This window comes from Mangifera indica, chromosome 16 (genome assembly GCF_011075055.1).
Source record: "Mangifera indica cultivar Alphonso chromosome 16, CATAS_Mindica_2.1, whole genome shotgun sequence".
Classification (NCBI taxonomy): Eukaryota; Viridiplantae; Streptophyta; class Magnoliopsida; order Sapindales; family Anacardiaceae; genus Mangifera; species Mangifera indica.
Genome location: NC_058152.1, coordinates 9773239 through 9793945, shown reverse-complemented (window position 1 = coordinate 9793945; position 20707 = coordinate 9773239). Strand labels below are relative to the sequence as shown.

The following is a 20707-nucleotide window of genomic DNA, read 5'->3' as shown; positions in this document are numbered from 1 at the left end:
AAGGTTGTGTTATCGTTGTGATGAGCCATTCGGCCCCAATCATCGATGTTGACAAAAAACACTCTAGGTACTACTCATCGGTGATGCAAGAGAGGGCAGAGTAATGCCAGACTCAGGCGAAATGACAGTAGTAGAAGTAGTAGCAAGGGAAAAGGAGACGACAAACATTTTTGAGGAAACCATTGAACTCGTAGCCCATTTGGTAGCCGAAATCAACCCCTATCGAACATTCAAAATTGCTGGAGAAATTTTAGGCCATGGTGTGTGCATTCTTATTGACAGTGAGGCCAGTCATAATTTCATTTCAGAGTCATTGGCTCGAAAAATTAATCTACCTATAATGGCTACAAAAAATTTTGGGGTTACAGTGGGGGATGGCTATCAATTGAAGGGGACCGGTAACTGTAAAAATATAAAACTAAAAATGCAAGGGATCGAAGTCATCCAAGATTTCCTACCTATTAAACTTGGGAATATTGATGTTATCTTAGGAATAGAATGGCTCTCTAAGCTAGGGGATGTGAAAACCAATTGGAAATTATTAACTCTCAAGTTCAGACAAAACAGCAAGTGGTTAGAACTATAAGGGGACCCTACACTTACCAGGTTGGGAACTTCTTTAAAAACTCTCCTCAAAACAGTTTAAGATGAGGGAATTGGCCATTGGGTTGAATGGTCCAAAACTGGAGAAGAAAAGCACACTTTAATTGACCTACCTAAAGACATCCTCAACCTTCTACAAGAATTCCATCAAATATTTGAAGCTTCCAACAGTTTGCCATCCCAACGCACCAGCGACCATGTCATCACATTGATTGAAGAAGCACTACCACCAAACATTCGTTTATATCATTACCGTCATTGCCAGAAGACCAAGATGGAAAAAATAGATAAAGAAATGTTAGATTCTGGGATCATTAGACCAAGTACCAGTCCGTATTCCAATCCAATTTTGTTGGTCAAGAAAAAGGATAGAGGATGGTGCTTCTGTGTTTACTGTAGGGCCCTTAACAACATTACTGTTCTAGACAAGTTTCCAATCCCTACCATTGATAAATTCTTAGATGAACTAAGGGGAGCTACCATCTTTTCCAAATTGGATTTGAAATCTAGATATCACCAAATTAGGGTAGTTAAGAATGATATTGAGAAAACAACTTTCAGAACTCATAATGGGCACTACAAATTGCTGGTTATGCCATTCGGCTTGTCTAATGCACCAGTTACCTTTCAAGCTTTGATGAATAACATCTTTTGTCCTCACTTATGAAGATTTATTTTGGTTTTCTTTGATGACATCCTTATCTATAGCCTTGGCAGGAAGACTCATTTGACCTACCTCTATACAACTTTTCAAATATTAAAACAACATGAGTTGATAGTTAACAAAAAGAAATGTTTTTTTGGGTGTGCACAAATTGAATATCTAAGGCATATCATTTCTGTTGAAGAAGTAGCAGCAAATCCATCAAAGGTGTCAAGGGATTACATGGATTTTTGGGACTCACAGGGTACTACTGAAGATTCATGAAAGGATATGGAAAGATTGTCGAACCTTTAACTAGATTACTCAAAAAAGACAACTTTGCTTGGGACAAATTAGCTCAAGATTCCTTCGACAAACTCAAAATAGCCATGACAATAGTACTCGTATTAGCTATGCCTAATTTCACTAAACCTTTTGTTATTGAAACAGATGCTTCAAGTGTTCGAGTAGGCACGGTATTTATGCAAGAAAGGAGACCTATAGCCTTCCTCAGTCGAGAACTCTTACCATGTAACAGGTTAAAATCTGTCTATGAAAGAGAACTAATGGACATAGTCTTTGCTGTCCAGAAATGGAGACATTATCTTTTGGGTAGACATTTTATCATTCGAACGGACCAACGCAGTCTTAAATCCTCATGAAATAAAGTGTGTTAGGTGACGATCAACAACAATGGGTGATGAAATTATTAGGATATGATTTTGAGATACAATATAAACTGAGGCGAGATAATCAAGCTGCCAACGCTTTATCAAGACAAGGGGAGATTTCAACCCTTTCTCCAATACAAGCCAATTATACAGATAAGGTGATGGAGGAAATTGCCAATGACCCACGCTTACACCAAATAGTACAGGATCTTATACAAAACCCTATGTCCCACCCAGGTTACCAAGTAAGAAAAGAAGTATTACTCTACAAGGTCGTCTGGTCATATCATGTCACTTTCAACATATTCCCCAATTTCTCTAAGAAATACACTCCTCACCAGGTGGCGGTCACTCAGATTTCTTCTGAACCTTTAAAAGGGTCTCCAACATCTTATATTGAGATGGACAAGAGTCTAATATGAGAAACTATGTCACCTCCTGTGAAACTTGTCAATGCAATAAATATGAGGCTTTGAAACTAGTAGGACTTTTACAACCTCTTCTTATCCCTACTTAAGTCTGGGAAGACATCACTATGGATTTTATTGGTGAATTACCTAAATCTAACGATTATGACACCATTATGGTTGTAGTTGATCGTCTTATAAAATACAATCACTTTTTACCCTTCAAGCATCCATACACCACATGTCAAGTTGCTGCACTCTTTGTTCCATGAAATTATTTGATTTTATGGCTACCCTCACACCATTGTGTCTGATCGAGATAAAATATTTTTGAGTACTTTTTGGATTGAACTTTTTCGTCTTGTAGGTACCTTACTAAAATACAGCTATGCCTACCACCTGTAGACTGATGAACAAACTAAGGTGATCAACCAAAGCCTCAAAACATACCTCAGTTGTTTCTCCACTTCCAAGTCATCTCAATGGGTGAAATGGCTCGCTTGGACAGAATTTTAGTACAACACCACCTAGCATAGCTTCATAAGGATGACACCATTCAAAACATTATATAGCCGCAATCTACCCACGCTTCTTCAATTCGGCAATGATAACTCTCTTATGGAAAATGTGCAAGCCTAAATGAAAGAAAAGAATCTGATTCTGGATGAACCCAAAGAAAATTTAACCAAGGCTCAAAACCGCATAAAGAAATATGTTGATTCCTCCTGGCAAGAAGTTCAATATCAACCAGGTGATTGGGTTTTTCTCAAGCTGCAGCCTTACCACCTTCGATCTCTAACCTAGCGACCTAACGAGAAACTCAGCCCATGTTATTATAGGCTTTATCATATCTTGGAAAAGATTGGTTCGGTTGCGTACAAGTTAGCCCTTCCACCTTAACCAAAATTCATCTTGTCTTTCATGTGTCTCAACTAAAAAAGGTCATTAGGGCCTATAACCCATGTCAACTGTTGTCATCATGCCTAACTAAAGACATGGAATTGAATGTTCATCCCCACGAGGTGTTAGCAGTTCGTGGTGACTCCTCTAATACTTTGGAAGTCCTCATTTGTTGGCTTAGTCTTCTGTTAGGTAAGAGTTCATGGGAGCCTTATGCCACCATCGCTACTTCTTTCCCTTCCTTTCACCTTGAGGACAAGGTGAAACTCCTTGGGGGAGGGGGAGTATTGATAGACCTCCAATTATCAAGACTTATCATAGAAAGGGCAGGAAAGGAAATTCCTCTCCAATAGCTGAGATAACAATTATCCAGGATAACCATCATCAAGATAAAGCAAAGAAAACTGATGAAGATAAAACAAAGAAATAGATAAGGCTCATCAAGATAAATTAGAAAAAAATAGTTAATGCATATCTGTAAGGCTACTTGGCTATAAAAAGAAAATAAAGCAGTGAAGGAGAGCATGACAAGAAACACAATTAATTGGGGTTTGAGGGCTTAGGCCTAAAGGTATTGGTTACTGTTCTCGATAATCCAATGTATTGAATTTGGTCTTTCTAATTCAATTAAATAAGCAATGTAATCTGCACATCATAATTAAATAAAAGTAGTGTTAATTCATTATCATTTTATCTATTACATACATCTTTCTTTCCTTATTACATTCGTACAAGAACACATAATCACTCATATTTCTAGCTTGTTAGCACCTGAGTCACCTCTACGGGATAGCAACATTCTTGCAGAAGGTACCACTCCTAGTCCAGAATGCATCGATCTCCATCTATTAAACTTTATAATTCATATGCAACAATCATAAGGGAATTTAAAATGGACTTTAGTATTATAGTGGGTGAGAAGGTTCTATCATAATTAAGGGCATGCTTTTGTTTGAATTTTTTAGCATTCAACCGTGCTTTATAGGTATGCACATTACCATCTATGTCGTTCTTCTTCTTGAAGACTCATTTACGCTTTATGAGTTTTACCTTTTCATATGGATTCGCCAAAGTTCATACATGGTTTGGTATAAAGAGTTAATCTTAGATTTCATGATTTCAAGTGATTTAACGAATTTTTGATCTAATATATCATTATTGAAAGTTGTGGGTTTATTGTCATGAATGACTAGTACATTGTTGTGCTTAATTATGAGAAATCCAAATCTCTCGAGCTTGTAATGTACTAGACTAGACTTACATGGCTCTGATGTAGCTAATGGTGGTTCCATTAGGTGTGGAATAACCTTCTCATGATGTTAAATCACCTTATGTGGCACTTCACTTTGTCTAACATATATGTTATCCTATGTAATCAAACATCATTTCTAACTTCCACCACTAGTCCTTCTTAGAATGAATACATCCTCTAAGAAGATTACAAAACAAGCAACAAAGAATTTGTACTCATTTGTATGTTGGAAATAGTATCCTTTAATTTCTTTAGGAAACCCCATAAAGACACACTTATTAGATTTAGAGCCTAATTTATTTGAAGTCAACTTTTTTACATAAGTATCACAATCCGAAACTGTCAAATAAGTTATGTTGGGTTTTTCACTAGTCCATAGCTCATATAGAGTCTTGCCCACAAACTTGAATGGTTCCTAGTTTAATGAGTGAGCAACATCGTTTAGATTATAACTTTAGAATGATGCAGACAAATTAGTAAAACTCATTATCAATTGAATCATATCCAAAAATGTTTGAATCCTTCTTTTATGCATAAGACTATATTTACAATATGCATTTTTTGTCCCAATTTTAAGGTGTACAGCCTATTTTAAAAACTTGATCTTATAGTGCGTATGTAGGCCTAGATTGTCATAGTATGTGTGTGGACCTCAATCCCATAGCACACATGTCAACCTAAGATACTTGTAGTACATGTGTAGGGCATCTTTCATAGTTTTCAAAGTTTTCATGACACCCACGAAAATATATTTTCTCATGATAGTTTTTACATATATTTTATGAGAGTTGTTACAAGGGAATACTCATGGGACTCTTCCCACATCGCTTGTAGTAGAGCCAACAAAAAACATGGACTCCTGCGAGTGTCATATATGGAATTTTTTTGTTGAAACTTCCGTATATGATGCTAATAAATGCTTTTCTAATTATTACTAAACCATTTGCTAAAGTTGAAGATTCTTCATGAAAGTAAATATTAAACAGTATTGAATCAACTAGTTAAGCTCTACAAACAAGTTTAGGTAGGAGCTCTACAAACAAGTTTAGGTAGGAGCTCTACAAACAAGTCTAGGTAGGAGAATGTTGAATGAATGCATCAGTAGCTGTTGAATTCCTAAAAAATCTACAAATTATTTTTTACCAAAGTCTTTTTTATTTTTTGTTATTTACTAGTTGTTACTGTTAGTAGCTAAAATATAGGAAGTTTGTTGCTTTTACTAGATTGCTCTCTAATATTTATCAAAAATGCAATGTTGTTGTTCTTAAACTAGAAGGGTATTAGGAAGCTAAAAAGATCACAAGTTGAGGCCTGCAATGTAGGAGGAGCTCTCCATGATTGAAAAAAATAAAACTTGGGAAATAGTTGAAAGACTTAAACATAGAAAAGTGATTGGAGTCAAGTGGGTGTTTAGAAGAAAGCTAAATGCAGATGGCTCAATCAATAAGCATAAAGCAAGGTTAGTAGTAAAGGGACATTTTCAAATTTTTAAAATAGATTTTTTTGATACATTTGCTCCTGTTGCAAGGTTAGATACTATCAAAATGCTACTAGCTATTGCAACACAGAAAAAATGGAAAATCTACCAGCTCAATGTCAAGTCAACATTCTTAAATGGATTTCTAGAGGAAGAAATCTATGTCAAGCAACATAAAGGCTTTGCTGTGAAAGGGCATGAGGACAAGGTCTATCAACTAAAGAAGGCTTTGTATGGTTTAAAACAATCCCTAAGAGCTTGGTACAACAGCGTTGATGATTACTTATTGAAACTAGGCTTTGTTAAAAGTCTTTGTGAATCTACTTTACATATCAAAGGTGATCAAGCTAACTTTATCGTGATCCCTTTATATGTGGATGGTCTGCTGGTCACAGGCAATAATGTTGGACTTATTCAATAGTTCAAAAAAGACATGATGCAAGTTTTTGAGATGACAGACCTAGGAGAAATGTCTTAATTTCAATTTGTGATTGGTTGACTTTGAAGTAAAAGAAAATATAAATACTCACATCACTTAATCATAAACTATTATATCAATATATAGAGATAAATTTATACAATTTATTTATATACATATTTTTATTCATAAATTATTAAGCATATATAAGAGACTTCACCCCAAGGAAGAAGTGGGACAAGGAGGGATACAGACATCAGTAATCCCTTCTAACATCATCACTACACTCTTCATTGAAGGACGCAGAGCTGGTTCATCTTGAACACACCAGAGCCCCACCTTTACCAGGTTCTCGAAAATCTTCTTATCTACTTCATCACGAACAAGTTTATTCAACTCTCGGTTAACGAAGCACTTGTAAACCCAGTTAATAAGAACGATTTCATCCGGGTTTGATGCTTTAGTGTCCATGTTTCTTCTGCAAGCAATAATTTCAAGGAGCACAACTCCGTAACTGTAAATGTCTGCTTTGACTGATATTGGAGTATTCTTCGACCATTCAGGTGCCATGTAACCTCTTGTTCCTCTCATCAAGGTGAAAGTCCTTGTTTGTTCTGGCATTAACAATTTTGCTAGCCCAAAATCGGAGATCTTCGCTGTCCAGAAATCATCTAGTAGGATGTTTTGAGGCTTTATATCACAATGAATGATGGGTGTTTCACATTCATCGTGAAGATAGAGAATTCCTTTAGCAACATCCAATGCGATTCTCACTCTCTCGTTCCAATCTGGGGATGTTTCAGAGTGAAAGAGGAGATCAGCTAGAGAGCCATTACTCATGTATTCATACACCAAAAGCCTCTTCGAATCCACAGCACAGTAACCAAGCAATCGAACCAAATTCTTGTGATGAATTCTACTTATTACCTGCATTTCTGCGTGGAATTCTCTTTCACTACTCTCATTTATCATTTTCTCCAGCCTCTTCACCGCAACAAGTTTTTCACCTTTGTAAAAGGCTCCTTTATATACTGCCCCAAAAGAGCCCCTGCCCACCTCTTCTTTAAATCCATTGGTTGCCTTCTTAAGCTCGTTGTAGGAAAACGATCGCATAGTAAGCTCATCGGACAAGCCAAAGTTTCCAGTTTCCAACAGCCATTTGTATTTCGCAACTCGGTATTTGAAAACAAAAATTCCGGACATTCCAAGGAGAATACATGAACAAGTAACGAAGCTGAAAGTCATTGCCAGAATTAGCACAATTGCCTTCTTGCTTGTCACTACTGGTGGCTCTGGTAAACTATTGCCACGTGCATCTCTTGTGATATTTTTCTTGCTCAATTTGAAGTAAGCTATGGCCGAGGAACCTCCACTTTGGTCTCTCCTAGCAGTTGTCAACGGAAGCTTTTGTTTCTTGCAAGTCTGTTCTTTGTACAACGCCGCATCACAATTGCAGTCCTCTAAACAGGATTTCCCGCAGTCTTCTTTAGAGTCCATTCCTTCTTGGAGATATGGATAATCATCCCATGTGATCATCTCCATTGAAGTCAGGTTGTATAATTTTGTAGTAGTTAAATTCATTTCTGCGCAGATTTCTTCAACATAATATCTCTCGCACCCGCTATTCATGTCACCAGGGTCAACAAAATCAGTACCAGGAAGACAACGGCATCTGGCTTCGTCATCATACAGTGAACAATAGCTGTTAAAGCCACAAAAAGTCTTCACCAGACAGGCCTCTTCCGGTTTTTTCCATTCGAGGGATGTGTTGTACTCACCATTATGAGAATACAAACGAAAAATTCCGTCATGGCCTAGAGTTGCCCTATAAATGATTGAGCTGTTGTATAAAGAAGAATCAGGATACAAAATCTGGATAGGATTAGATTTGTTATTGATCAAGACAAGTCCACCAGTAAGATTTAGATATAAGCTGTGAACTGCAGATCCGTAAGAGTTGCCACTGGCCCAGTATGCCTCTGATTCGTCCGTTGTTGTGCTTGTGGGATATGAGACAAGATTCCCATCTCCTTGCAAGATCACGCGAAATCTTCCAGATGAACTATTTGCTTCAGATACACTGGAAACCAATTGATTGTTAGTATATAAACTCTGGCCTCCCAGTAATGTATCTGTGGGGAAGTCGAAGCTTGACCAGATCTTTTGAAAGCTATTATTGTAGAGCACGAAATTGCCGGAATCAAACATTAAAGCAAAAGAAGCAGGCCCTGAGGAGTTAGCGATGAGAATATCCTTGGTTTGATGATCACTGGTTCTCAGAATGAGCTGACCATCCTTGGTTAAAGTCAGCGTAGAATTTGGTGAAACTGGGGGATCGTCTCGATATGCAGTCCAAACTAGTGTGATATCTGGTTTAGTGGTTAACCAAGTTCCCACTGAGAAGCCATCGCCTTGTTTGTAGAACCCAAATGCGAAACGGCCAGAAGGCGAGGGCCATGAAGTGTGTTTAGTGAGAGGGGAGAGTGAAGAGCCTCGTGCTATGTTTTTTGATGGAATGTCAATAGGACTGGCTTCAACTTCAAGCATCATCATCAAGAATAAGAATGAAAGAATATATGCTGCAGTGGCCATGGGAGAAATCAACTGATTAGTTAATAGCTCCATGCTCAATTTAACTTTGAGCTTGATCGTCGAAAAAACACGATAAAAAAAAATATAACAGAAAAACTGATTATTGAAACTCTGAAGAGAGAAGTGATGAGTTGACTGACTTATGCCTTGTAAAATGGGGAAACGCCACAGCCTCACAATTGTGAAAATAAAGTCAAGTCTTCTTGGAAAAAATGCAGTGACAGAAAATATTGACTAAAATCAATGTGCTTGTTATTACTGTGAATTTTCCCCGGACTTCATCGGTCAAACTTTTGAATATATAAACGGGCGTAAATATGATATACCTTTATATGAATAAAAAATTTTAAAATAATATTATATATTTATTTTTAATAGTTAATTTAAATCAACAGATAATATCAAATATTTGTATATTAATTTATATTATATAACAAAAATATAGACACACAATTTTATTAATAAAATAATACTCACTCGTATTTATATCCAATAGTTGTAAACACTTCTAAACATAATTTCATATTGATAAAGTATAATAAAAATGTTAGAGTTGTGTGTATATCTCATATCACTCGAAGATTTTACGATAAAACTATTAAATAGCTTATAAGTTTTTTAAGCTATCAAGACATATATTTTGAGTTGAAAAATACAAATGATGTCATAAATAATATATTTTGGGTTTTATTATGTGTTCAAAATAAATAATATTTTAAAAGTAAGTCTGACTATTAAATTAAAGATGTTACAAAATAAAAGTATAGTGATGTCATATTATGCAATTAGATCAAAAGTATTATTGAAATCAATCCTAATAGACTGTTGAACATAGGGATGACAATGGGGAGGGGATATCCATAGGCATAAATTCCTTTCTTTTCTTGTTTTTCAATACTTATAAATAGGTGTTTGATTTAGATAATATTTTATTACCAAATTTGAAAGATTATATTAGAAGATTATTAGGTATAAATGATTATATTGTTTGATAAAAATTGGTATGTATAAATAATTATTTTGTTTGGTTAAAAAAATAAAACAATATTAGTATATTATTTTACTTAAATACCTTTAAGTATAATTATTCTAAAATATATTTTATATTACTTATTATATTAATAAAAAATGAAATTATTTTTGTTTTAAAAAATTAATAAATAATAATAATAAAATTAAGAGTGTTTTAATAACCTTTTAATATTTAAAGTGAAGACGATAATCAATTTACTATTTACATTATTTGTCATATCACTATTGATAATAGAGGATTATTGTACATAAAAATTAAGAGAAATTGAAAATTTTATCTTTTTTTTAAATTAAGAGAATAGAGTTTCTGGTGTTATGGAAAAGGAAGTTTGAGACCAAAGCCACTTGGGAAAGAGACACAACATTGTGGCAATTCGAGAAACAAATTGCAGAATACTTATAAGGTACTAATACTCAAACCGCAGAACAAGTTCATCTGAATCTTATTTTGATTTCGAGGAATCATATGGAAGAGGACTTTTAGATACCTGAGGATGTCTTTGAAGTGTACATATATGTCTCTACTAATGAACTCCAATCTGTTATCCTTTTTTATGGAGAACCACTGGAGCATAATATTTGGGAATTAAATACAAGTGCGGTTGCCTACAATGATGTAGTAAAGGAGATGTTGTGCACAATGTTTTGTTTAAGGGAACATGAACACTTTTTGGGAGAGGAGCAATTTCTTGTTTTCACAGACCATATTGATAATAGATTTTTCTTAGAGCCAGATGGTGGTAACATGTGTCAAACATGCCTGGAATTTTTGTTAAACTTCGATTTTGCTTGGATTCGAAGGACTGGGGTGAATCCAAGATGGAATGACTCAACCAGAATACAAACACTCTCAACGAGAATGTTGAGTTCAACGGGTGGGGGTGGTTTGTCACACCCTTAAAGTCAGACATACTGCAATGGGTCGAATGTGTGCGCAACTGGTGCCACAAGTACACATACATGAGGTCAGGATGGGCACGCGCGAATACACTCAATGACGCGCGCACATATGGGATACGAATGGGGCGTTGTGGTGGTGCCAAAGATGAATGTAGGAGCGCGCAGCGCCAAGTGACGGGGCGCACGCACAACTTGGAAGCAAGGCGCGGAGCGCCAAGCAAAGGAACATACGCGCAGGACCTTGGCAAGACGCGCATAAAGCAAGTACTCGGTTGGGCCATTGGAGCTGTGCGGGTGCTTGTGGGCATACAAACTTGCGGGCTTGATTAATGAGCAAAGTACACTGGGGAGATTAGGTTACATCCCATCTACCCAATAAAGGCAGATGAATCATAGAGTTAGGCTAAGGATGTTGCAGACCAAACAGATGCATTGGTCCAGAGGCAAGAAACTTGGGTAGGCTTGCTTGTCTACAATATGATGCGGGCTAATGAGGGTGACCAAGCAAGGGCTAGCATTGATGGGAGCCAGCCTGACAAAGAAACAGTTGGAGATGTCCAAGATGCTTCAGTTATTGGGACAAGAAGGAATATGCCTTGGTAGTTTTATAACTGTCTAGTTTGAATTTGAACACATAACTACTTGTAACTGCCCTATCTCTTATGTAACTGTTGTATTTACATGTGTCTATAAATAGGGCTAGGTGTCCTATGCACAGGAGAGAATGGAAACGTGAGAAAGCCAGTACTATTGTTATACATATATATTATCCTTTGTAATCTATCATTGAGATTAATTTGCCTGTACATTGACTTGTTCTCTTTGTTGCATGTATTGTGGCTTATTGTGCCTTGTTGTGCATTAATCTTGCTCTTCTTTATCCGAACATATTGTGAGGAAATTGCTTAACCAAGTTGCAGAAACTTGGTTGCATCACAAGGTGCCAATTGTATATTGACGCTACCGGAAAGATTGACCTTGTGACACCAACCCTCTACCAAATTTTTTTTTATTTTCTTTCATATGTGGAGCCCCAGAGTGAAAGGAAGGATTCAAAACAGAGAATTAAAAAAAAAAAAAAAAAGGAAAATCTTTAAATGTACTGGAGCCCATTGCATGGAAGAAAATTTAAAAAAAAAATAAATAAATCCAATGGCGATGTGTAGAGCCCACGGTGCAAGGAAGAATCTAGAATCCAGAATCCAAAAAACAGAAATAAAGAAAAGGGAAAATCTTTAAAGGTAATAGGGCCCACTGTACAAAAAAAACTGAAAAAAAGTAAAGTCAGTGGGGTGTTGGGCCACGCCACCAAGGGTTGACGTCACTAACTCGCTCATTGTTTAAAAATTTTCGTAATTTAAATTTTTGTATCATATAATTATTAATATAATGTTAAATAATATTATAATAATTTTAAACAATATAAAATAACATCATTAAATAATTTAATAATATAAAATTATAACAAAATTAAATATTATATAAATTCATGAATATAAATCTATTATATATTATTTTATTTTTAATTATTTATAAAAATAATATATAATATATATATTTTATTGTTTAATCACAAGTTTTTTTGGTTAAAAGATTTCATGTTATAAAGGTTTTTTTAACTAAAAAGCTAAAAAAAAGGTGATATTTTCTTTTTTTTTTGGTTTTATAAATTATATTATTAAAAGTAAAAAGTTAATGATATTTTTTATTAAATTTTAGAATGGATAATATATAAAATTTTCAATTTTTCAATAAGGGAGGTTAATAACTATAGACAACAACTTCTTGAGTGCCGGGGAGTAATCAAGTAACAGTCATCACGGCTACCTCTATTGCTCGGCGTTGAGCACTCATCACGCTAAACATTCCCTGTTGCCAAACGCGAGATACGGATATAGCGCCAGCGAAAACAGGCAAAGCCAAGGCGAAATTGGACGAGTCAACTCTGTTCGCAGAAGCCTCCACTAACAAAACTCAAAACGACAATTTCCCTTCATGTATTCGCATCGTTTCTTCCACCTTTGTGGCCACCGCTTTCCACGCCAAGCCCGACTCCAAAGTCTCCTCTATTACAAGTTCGTATAAATTCTTGATTATTTGATTTTTTTTTTCTTTATATATATATATATATATATATATATATATATATCTTATTTTCATTTGTGTGTTAATGTTATTTTGTTATTCGTAGACGTGAGTGATGACGCTGTGGGAGTGCAAATTGACGCGCCGGCGAAAGACGGCAAAGCGAACAGGGCGCTTCTCGAGTACATCAGCCCGGTGAGTTCTGGTTGGGTTTTCAATTTTTTTCCTTTTTCTTTTTTGAAAAGAGAATTTTGCAGACGAATGGGAATATTAAGAAAGAGTGTGGATACTGTTATGTTTCCTTCTTGTTGGTCCAATCCAAAAATTTCACTTTACATATCCTGAAAGCATGAATGGATAAGTCACATTCACAAGAACATTTAATGTAAAATCTGTAGGTGATAGTAGATTTTAGTTCTACTGGATGCACCTTAACATTGTCTAAATTAATGTTTATAATTGTGGAGTAAAAGCTTTTCCCTGGTAACATCGTTGTAGTCTTTTACCCTTTCGTTCTATCATTGAAGTTAATTTCACGTTCATTCAGTTGGAGTAATCTGTTTTCATATTTTTTTTAGAGAATCTGATACAAGCTCCCTGTAAAATTTTTAAAATTAATAAAATTCTGGATTAAGAATCCAATTTTCCTTCCGTCATTATTGCAGAAGCTTGGTCTGCAGCTATTTGGAACGTCTCTCTCAACCATTGCATAATAACAGCCATTCAAACTAGAGTGTATTATTGAAAGCCACACAAAAGTTGGCCTAAGAACATTTCCCTCTCTATGAAGTACCAAAATTTACTAACTCCCCAAAAGAAAACTAGATCCCAGCTGCATATATCTGTATTCATCGTAAGTATGCAGACTTTTTCTCATTCATATTCATATTCGTATTAGTTCACAAACCCTTTCACCATATTCATGTTAGTATAAGTTTATAAACCTTTTCTCATGTTCACATATGTATAAGTTTGTAGACCCTTCATCCTATTCATATTTATAACAAGTTTGTGAACCTTTTTTCGTATTCATATTCGTAATAGGTCTGTAGACCTTTTATCCCTATATGTATTATAATCCAATCATATTTATTAATTCATAAATTCATAAATTTCTTATGTTATTATAGATATTCAACTAAAACAATTCTTATAAAACATTCCTTTCAAGAAAATCTTTATTTTGAAAAATATATGAGAATCCTTATTCAAAAAATCTATCAAATACTTTTGTCTCGACAACTATATAAAATAATATAAGTTCTGTTTATAAAAGAAATAATCTTAGAACACAATTTTTAAAATATTTAATTTAAAACATTAAACAACATAGCATGAGATAAAATAGTATAATTCATTACATATCATGTAAGGTTTTACTTAACAGTTTCTAATTACCTCTTTAATCACATAATAAAATGCAAGTATTTTCGTATTGTCCTAGTAATCATAAATAGAACTCTAACACTACAAAACCTTCACTCAACATACATTATGTATATACAGACCCTTCACTGGCCAACTGTTATAAGATTTTTAATAAATTAATCACTCATAGTAAATTCACAAAAGTTGAAAAAATTAAAGCGTACATGTAAGAAAAATTCACAAAAAATTTCTACTGAAACAAAGTATAATTTTTCTTCAAAACACTCAATAAAATCAAAATACAATTATCATCCAGAATTTCCAAAAAACTTTCAATTACAAATAAAATAAATTTTTTCATCAAAACATTTAACAAAAATAGGATAATGTATTATCCAAATTTTCAAATCCATAGACACAATTTTAACCGGAATACTATGCTTGCACAATTAAAACCTAAGTCATATATAATCTAATAGAAGAAATCCAAAATCCTAAAATTTAACGTAACTAAATAAAATAAAAGAGAAGATTTAAACTTACTCAATTTCCTATCCTCTTATCGAACCGATACAAACTTTTCATATCTCTTCCTTCAATTGTCTAAAGAGCAATACTATACATACCTATTTTAAGTGCACAAATAAATTTACACTTATACGTGTAATCATATAATTAAATATTATTTATTTTTAATTTAAAATCATTTAATTATATAATCAAAGCATCTAATAAATCTCACCACTTTGCCACTCACGTTTGAGTTAATTTGCAATAATGCAACCAAAATTGTAAAGGGCATGAAAAAGTGTTATCCTTTTGATGCAACTAATGCGCAACTCACTCCTTTCCACCTTGAGGTCAAAGTGGCTCTCGTTGGGCAAGGCAATGTGGTCAAGGTGGGTCTCGTTGGGCAAGGCAATGTTAGGACTTTGGTATATTGTGATGAGGTATAGCAATTCAAGGGAGGAAAGGACACGTGGCCAACTTTAGGGAAAAATCACAAAACTTGTGAAGAAAGACAAACAGTATATATGAAAAAGGAAAAGGAAGGCAGCAGAGAAGAAAAATATAGTTAGTTGTGGAAACCCTTAAGAGAGACCCTCGTCTCTGGAAAACTAAGCCCCAAAAAAGGATTTTGACACTCTCGAACTTGGTGAAAGATCGTATTGAGTAGTGAGACAAGGGTACCTAACATTCATCCCCAACAATAGTAACAATTATTGGCACTTGGCATCAGGTAATTTTGCATTTAGTTTCTATCAGCAAGGCAAAAATTTGCAGTGAGAATTTAGTTGGTTGATGAACCTAATATCACATTTGTGTGGACTGCAAATCAAGATGGACCTAACAGTCCCTTTTAATTCTCTAATAGAATCCACCAAACTTGGTCTGCTTCTCCAAACACCCCAAGGTGGTGAGAAAACCATTGCTCCATTATCTGAGCCTACTTCAGCATTCTAGTTACTTTATCATCTATGACAATGAATCTCAGGTCATTTGGGAAAGCTTAGATAGCCTAACTCACCATATTAGGTGTCCAATCTGTTTATATCTACATAAATAAAATAAAAGACAAAGGATCCATCGACAACACAATCTAAAAGGTTATAGACATAAATATATTATAGTTAGATAACTCACTGTTTTGGTAATCGGTGTAGATGACTCTCTAATTAAAAGAAAAAAACAAATTACAAAGAATCTAAATGAACTCACAAACTCTATGAGTTTCAAGAACTTCCAAGATGAAAGAAATTTAAGTGTATCATCTCCTCTTATAGCCAAACTAAGATGGAAAGAGAAGCCATCTTAGTTGTCCAAATCAACCCTAAAACATGTGTCACAATCTTACTATGCAAACAAAACATGTCCAATAAGAATTCAGTGCACACAACACAAAACATATGAAACATTAATAGCACTAGCTAAAATATCATTATTATGATAAATTACAAAGATCTTAACTCTTTATGTGTTATCTATCTATATAAGAAAGTAAATAGTTTTTAAAGTCCTCACACTCTAAAAACTAAAGGGTAATTGTTATACGGTTAATATTTCTTGACCAAAATCATGAAGTGACACCCAATAAAGTGATCAGTTACAAGAATAATTAGGTATATTTTTTACGCAACTTAACCTATGAAAATAAAACTTCATATAAAAAAGAGAGTCAAAGGAGATGAACTGTATCTAATCTCAGTTAATCTTGAAATGTTGTTGGGGGACATGCTGATGTGAATAATGTCACACAATAATGTCCTAGGGGCACAAGTATAAAAAATCGAGGTAGAGCTTGACATAAAAGCTTACACGAGAAATGAATCTCACTCATATATAACGTGTATAGTTATAGTAACACAAAGCATTCTAGCCATAAATACTCAATAACTTGAATAATAACATGTTTCACATATTTTGTTGACGAAACCAAATCCAGAAAACTAGAAACTTAAAAAATGGACATGCCTAAAGGCTATAGTTCCTTCAAATAAGAAGAGTTGGACATGGATGGACAGGAATGTCCATAGTTCCTTCTAACATCAATATCACATTTTTCATAGAAGGACGCAGATTTAGGTCATCTTTAGTACACGACAATCCAACCTTCACCATCCTTTCCAGCATTTTCATGTCAACTTCTTCCTCCGCTACCAGCTTCTTTAACTCTCTGGAAACAAAGCAGTTATTGACCCAAGTAGAAAGAAGAACTTCATCTGGTGTAGAAACATTCACTTTAATATTGCTTCTACAACATATAATCTCCAACAGCACGACTCCAAAACTATAAACATCTGATTTTACTGTTATTGGCCCATTCGATTGCCATTCAGGTGCTGTGTAGCCTCGGGTGCCTTTGAACCCAGCAAGCATTTCCCCTTGATTCGGTATTAAACGTCTAGCTAAGCTGAAATTAGAGATCTTAGCAGTCCAAGAGTCATCCACGAGAATAGTTTTGGAATTAATGTCACGGTGAATTATTGGGAGCTCACACTCTTCATGGAGATAATGGATTCCTCTCGCCACATCTAAAGCAATTTTCACTCTTTCTGTCCAGTAAGGGCGTTTGTCTTCATTAAATATGAAATCTGCAACAGAACCCTTCCCCATATCTTCGTAAACAAGAGCCTTCCTGGAGCCATCCAGACAAAATCCAAGCAAACGAACCAAGTTTCTGTGATGCGTTTGGCGAACTATAGCCATCTCTTCTCGAAACTTCTTTTCTCCTTCTTCCATAGGATTTTCCAACCGCTTTACTGAAATCTTCTTCTTTCCATTAAACATATACCCTCTGTAGACTGCTCCAAACCAGTCTCTCATCAACTCGTCCTTAAACCCATCTGTGGCCTTATCTAGTTCATTATAAGAAAACGATTGTAATGAGAACTCTTGGGTTGAATCTAAATTCGAATTTCCTTGAAGCTTTCTATATCTCTTAACTCGGAGCTTGTACATAAAGAAACTGGAAATCGCTATGATGAAACACAAGAATGTGATGGAACTCAAACTTGCAGCAAGAATTGAAATAAGTTTTTTTTTGCTTTCAGTCTCAACTCCATCTTGAAGAGCGTCCGGTGAGATAATTTGATCATGTGGGATGTTGGGGCCAGTGTTGCCTGAACTCCACTTGACAAAGACAGTAGCTGAATCAGACTGATTCTTTACCCCCTACATCAGTGGAAGTTTGAATGTACTGCAAGTTCCATTAACATATAATGCAGCTCCACAGTGACAATCGTACAAGCAAGACTTGTTGCAATCTTCCTTGTTCATAGATAACTTGGCATCAGGCAAACCTCCCAACTTTGTATTCTCCATATCAGCAATATTGTAAAAAAGTTCCGGCTCCTTCCTTCTACAGCCTTCTTCGTCGGTGAAATTTCTGTAGCAGCCCAGGAATCTCTTCCGCGGGTTGATGAAGTCAAACCCGGGGAAACATTTACAGTCTGCTTCACTACTGTTGCTATAACAGTAGCTATTAAAACCGCAGGAGCCTTTCACCTCACATTTATTCTTTAACGCAAACCACTCCACCTTCACATTAGATTTTCCACTAGTGTCAAAGTGATGTGAGTATAGCCTTAAGATCCCATCAGTATCAAGTGTTGCACGGTAAATTACAGTTTTGTTATCGTCGGAATAAGAGCTGTTGGCTAATATTTTCAGAGTTTTGTTACCATTGCGTAACATTAAAACACCAACAGTACTAAGAAATAATTCTGACTCGTCGTCAAGTCCAGTAATTTTCCAATAAAATTCCGTAGCTCCATGGGTATGGTTTACAGGATAGGTAACAAGTTCTCCATTGGTTATTCTGAGACGAAACTGTCCTGTGGAGTGATCAAATGTTGATTTACTTGACATCAGTTGGGAGGAGCAGTCCATGCTTTGGCCCCCTAATATGGTGTCAGTCGGTTGACGGAAGTTTTCAGTGTCTTTTGCACGCTTAAATTAGTGCACCTCTTTTTGTTTGGAAGATTTTAAAGTATCCATGACTAGCAAATAAACATTACTTTAGCTCATAACTTGAAGAAAACGTTTTAAACTAAATGTGACCTCATCAGGAAGCCACAGATTGGAAATAGGAACCATATCTATCATGAGTATTGTAATATATCAAACATGAAATATTTGTTTCATATTATCTTGGAGTCACTTTCCCTAACTTTAATAATCATAATTGAAGTGCAATTACTCTCCTAACATATCAAGATCATGACAATGTTTATCAAACCACCAACTTCCATACTTACAAAATAATGCTACAAGTAACTTTAACTTTCACTACTATAAATTATTAATAATTAAAAAATTATAGAAAGAGTAAACATACAAAAAGATATTCTTATCAATTAATTGTTTCAATAATATAACTATATTATTATTTTAGTGATAATCACACCGTGAATGTAAACTCTTATTATTATCGGATAAACAACATTAATAACTCACTCTTTATCTTCTTTTGTTTGTCTTTTTGTATTATTACATATAAATCCACCAAAGTTTGATTTAATTTTTGTTAGTAAAAACTTCTACATCAATAGAGGATACTGATAGTAAATATTTATAATTTTATTGGGCTTCTCCTTGATAATTTTTATTTTATTTTTTATAATTTTAAATAACATTTTAGGATTTTTGGTTCAAATAAAATTTGAATTGAAAATTTTTTACTAAAAAAAATAATTTTCTCTCAGCAACTAACCATTTATAAAAACTTAAGTATAGTAATAATTTTTATTAAAAGAAATTGAACCAAAAGGATTCAATAGATATTAATGCTTATATTATTTTAAGTTAGAAAATTCCAACAATAAATTAAAGAAAATCTTATTTAATAACTAATTATATTTATTTATTAAATTTCAAAAAGAAATAAAAAATAATTTAACCTTTTAAATTTAAATCTCCAACTACTAAACAATATTTGAGGATCTCAATATCTCGTTCAATAAAACTAACGATGGATCTGGCCAATTTAAATTTAGTATAGCTCATTATACAACAAACCTTGTCATATCGTGCTAGAGCCCGTCTTGCATTTTTGAAAGGCTCAAAGCATGACTCATAACATGACAAGCGTGCTTTTGTGAGCATTTTAACAAGCTAGCCTATATGTTTTGTGGGCCAATTCACCAATAATTAAACTTTTTATTTTTTTTAATTTTTTGTAAAATTATTAAAACTCATAATTTTTTAGGTTAAATGAGGACAATATTTATTAAAATTTATTTAAAAATTCTTGTTTATGAAAGAAAAAAATCTCAGTAATATGATAAAAGATAATCAAACTAATAAAATAAAGAAAATCATACATGGAAAAATAAAATGATATGTATTATAATTTAAAAAGTATCATATATTTTTACTTTAAACTATATCTGAATTTAAAAAATTTTTAAATATAATTTTAACAACACGATTTTGCAGTTTGAAATCTACGGTCTTTCAATCTTTTCTGCATATAATATTTTAAAAAATACTTGAATGTAAACTTGATTTTGGATCATCTAATACACATCCACTAACAGTCAAAGTTGATATTGAAAAATATTTTTTATGTGCTCTCCACCATGCAATAATACCAAATTAATCATTTTTGGATCAATACTTACGTAACTTATAAATTTACCAAAAAAGAGTTTGAAACTATCTATTATATATCTTTCGAGATGATAGATCAAAGATATTGTTTACTTTTAAATGAATCCAAACTTCTATTTATTTCATAATTTAAACACATTTCAAGTAAAAATTCTTTAATATATTCTATTGTCAATGATAAAGGGACCTCCAAAGTTTCCCCAATAATTTCTAACAAATTGTTATACAATAATTTTAGTCTAGGGTTT

At 34.1% G+C, this 20707-nt stretch overlaps 2 protein-coding genes and 1 long non-coding RNA gene across 3 annotated transcripts; 1 reads left to right on the top strand and 2 right to left on the bottom strand.

Moving 5' to 3' along the window:
* Positions 1-6488: 6488 nt before the first annotated feature.
* LOC123198904 (G-type lectin S-receptor-like serine/threonine-protein kinase RLK1) lies at positions 6489-9036 on the bottom strand. Its single transcript, XM_044613709.1, has one exon. The coding sequence runs from the start codon at positions 8994-8996 to the stop codon at positions 6588-6590; it is 2409 nt and encodes an 802-aa protein (XP_044469644.1). The 5' UTR covers positions 8997-9036; the 3' UTR covers positions 6489-6587.
* A 3633-nt stretch (positions 9037-12669) lies between these two features.
* On the top strand, positions 12670-13469 carry LOC123199787. The gene is made up of 2 exons (XR_006498420.1): positions 12670-12970; positions 13087-13469. It is a non-coding gene; the product is annotated as an uncharacterized LOC123199787 (long non-coding RNA).
* Positions 13470-16838: 3369 nt separating this feature from the next.
* Positions 16839-18737, bottom strand: LOC123198919 (G-type lectin S-receptor-like serine/threonine-protein kinase LECRK3). Its single transcript, XM_044613726.1, has 2 exons — positions 18063-18737; positions 16839-18020 (listed from the first exon to the last, which is right to left on the bottom strand). The coding sequence occupies exons 1-2, from the start codon at positions 18735-18737 to the stop codon at positions 16839-16841; spliced, it is 1857 nt and encodes a 618-aa protein (XP_044469661.1).
* Positions 18738-20707: the final 1970 nt, after the last annotated feature.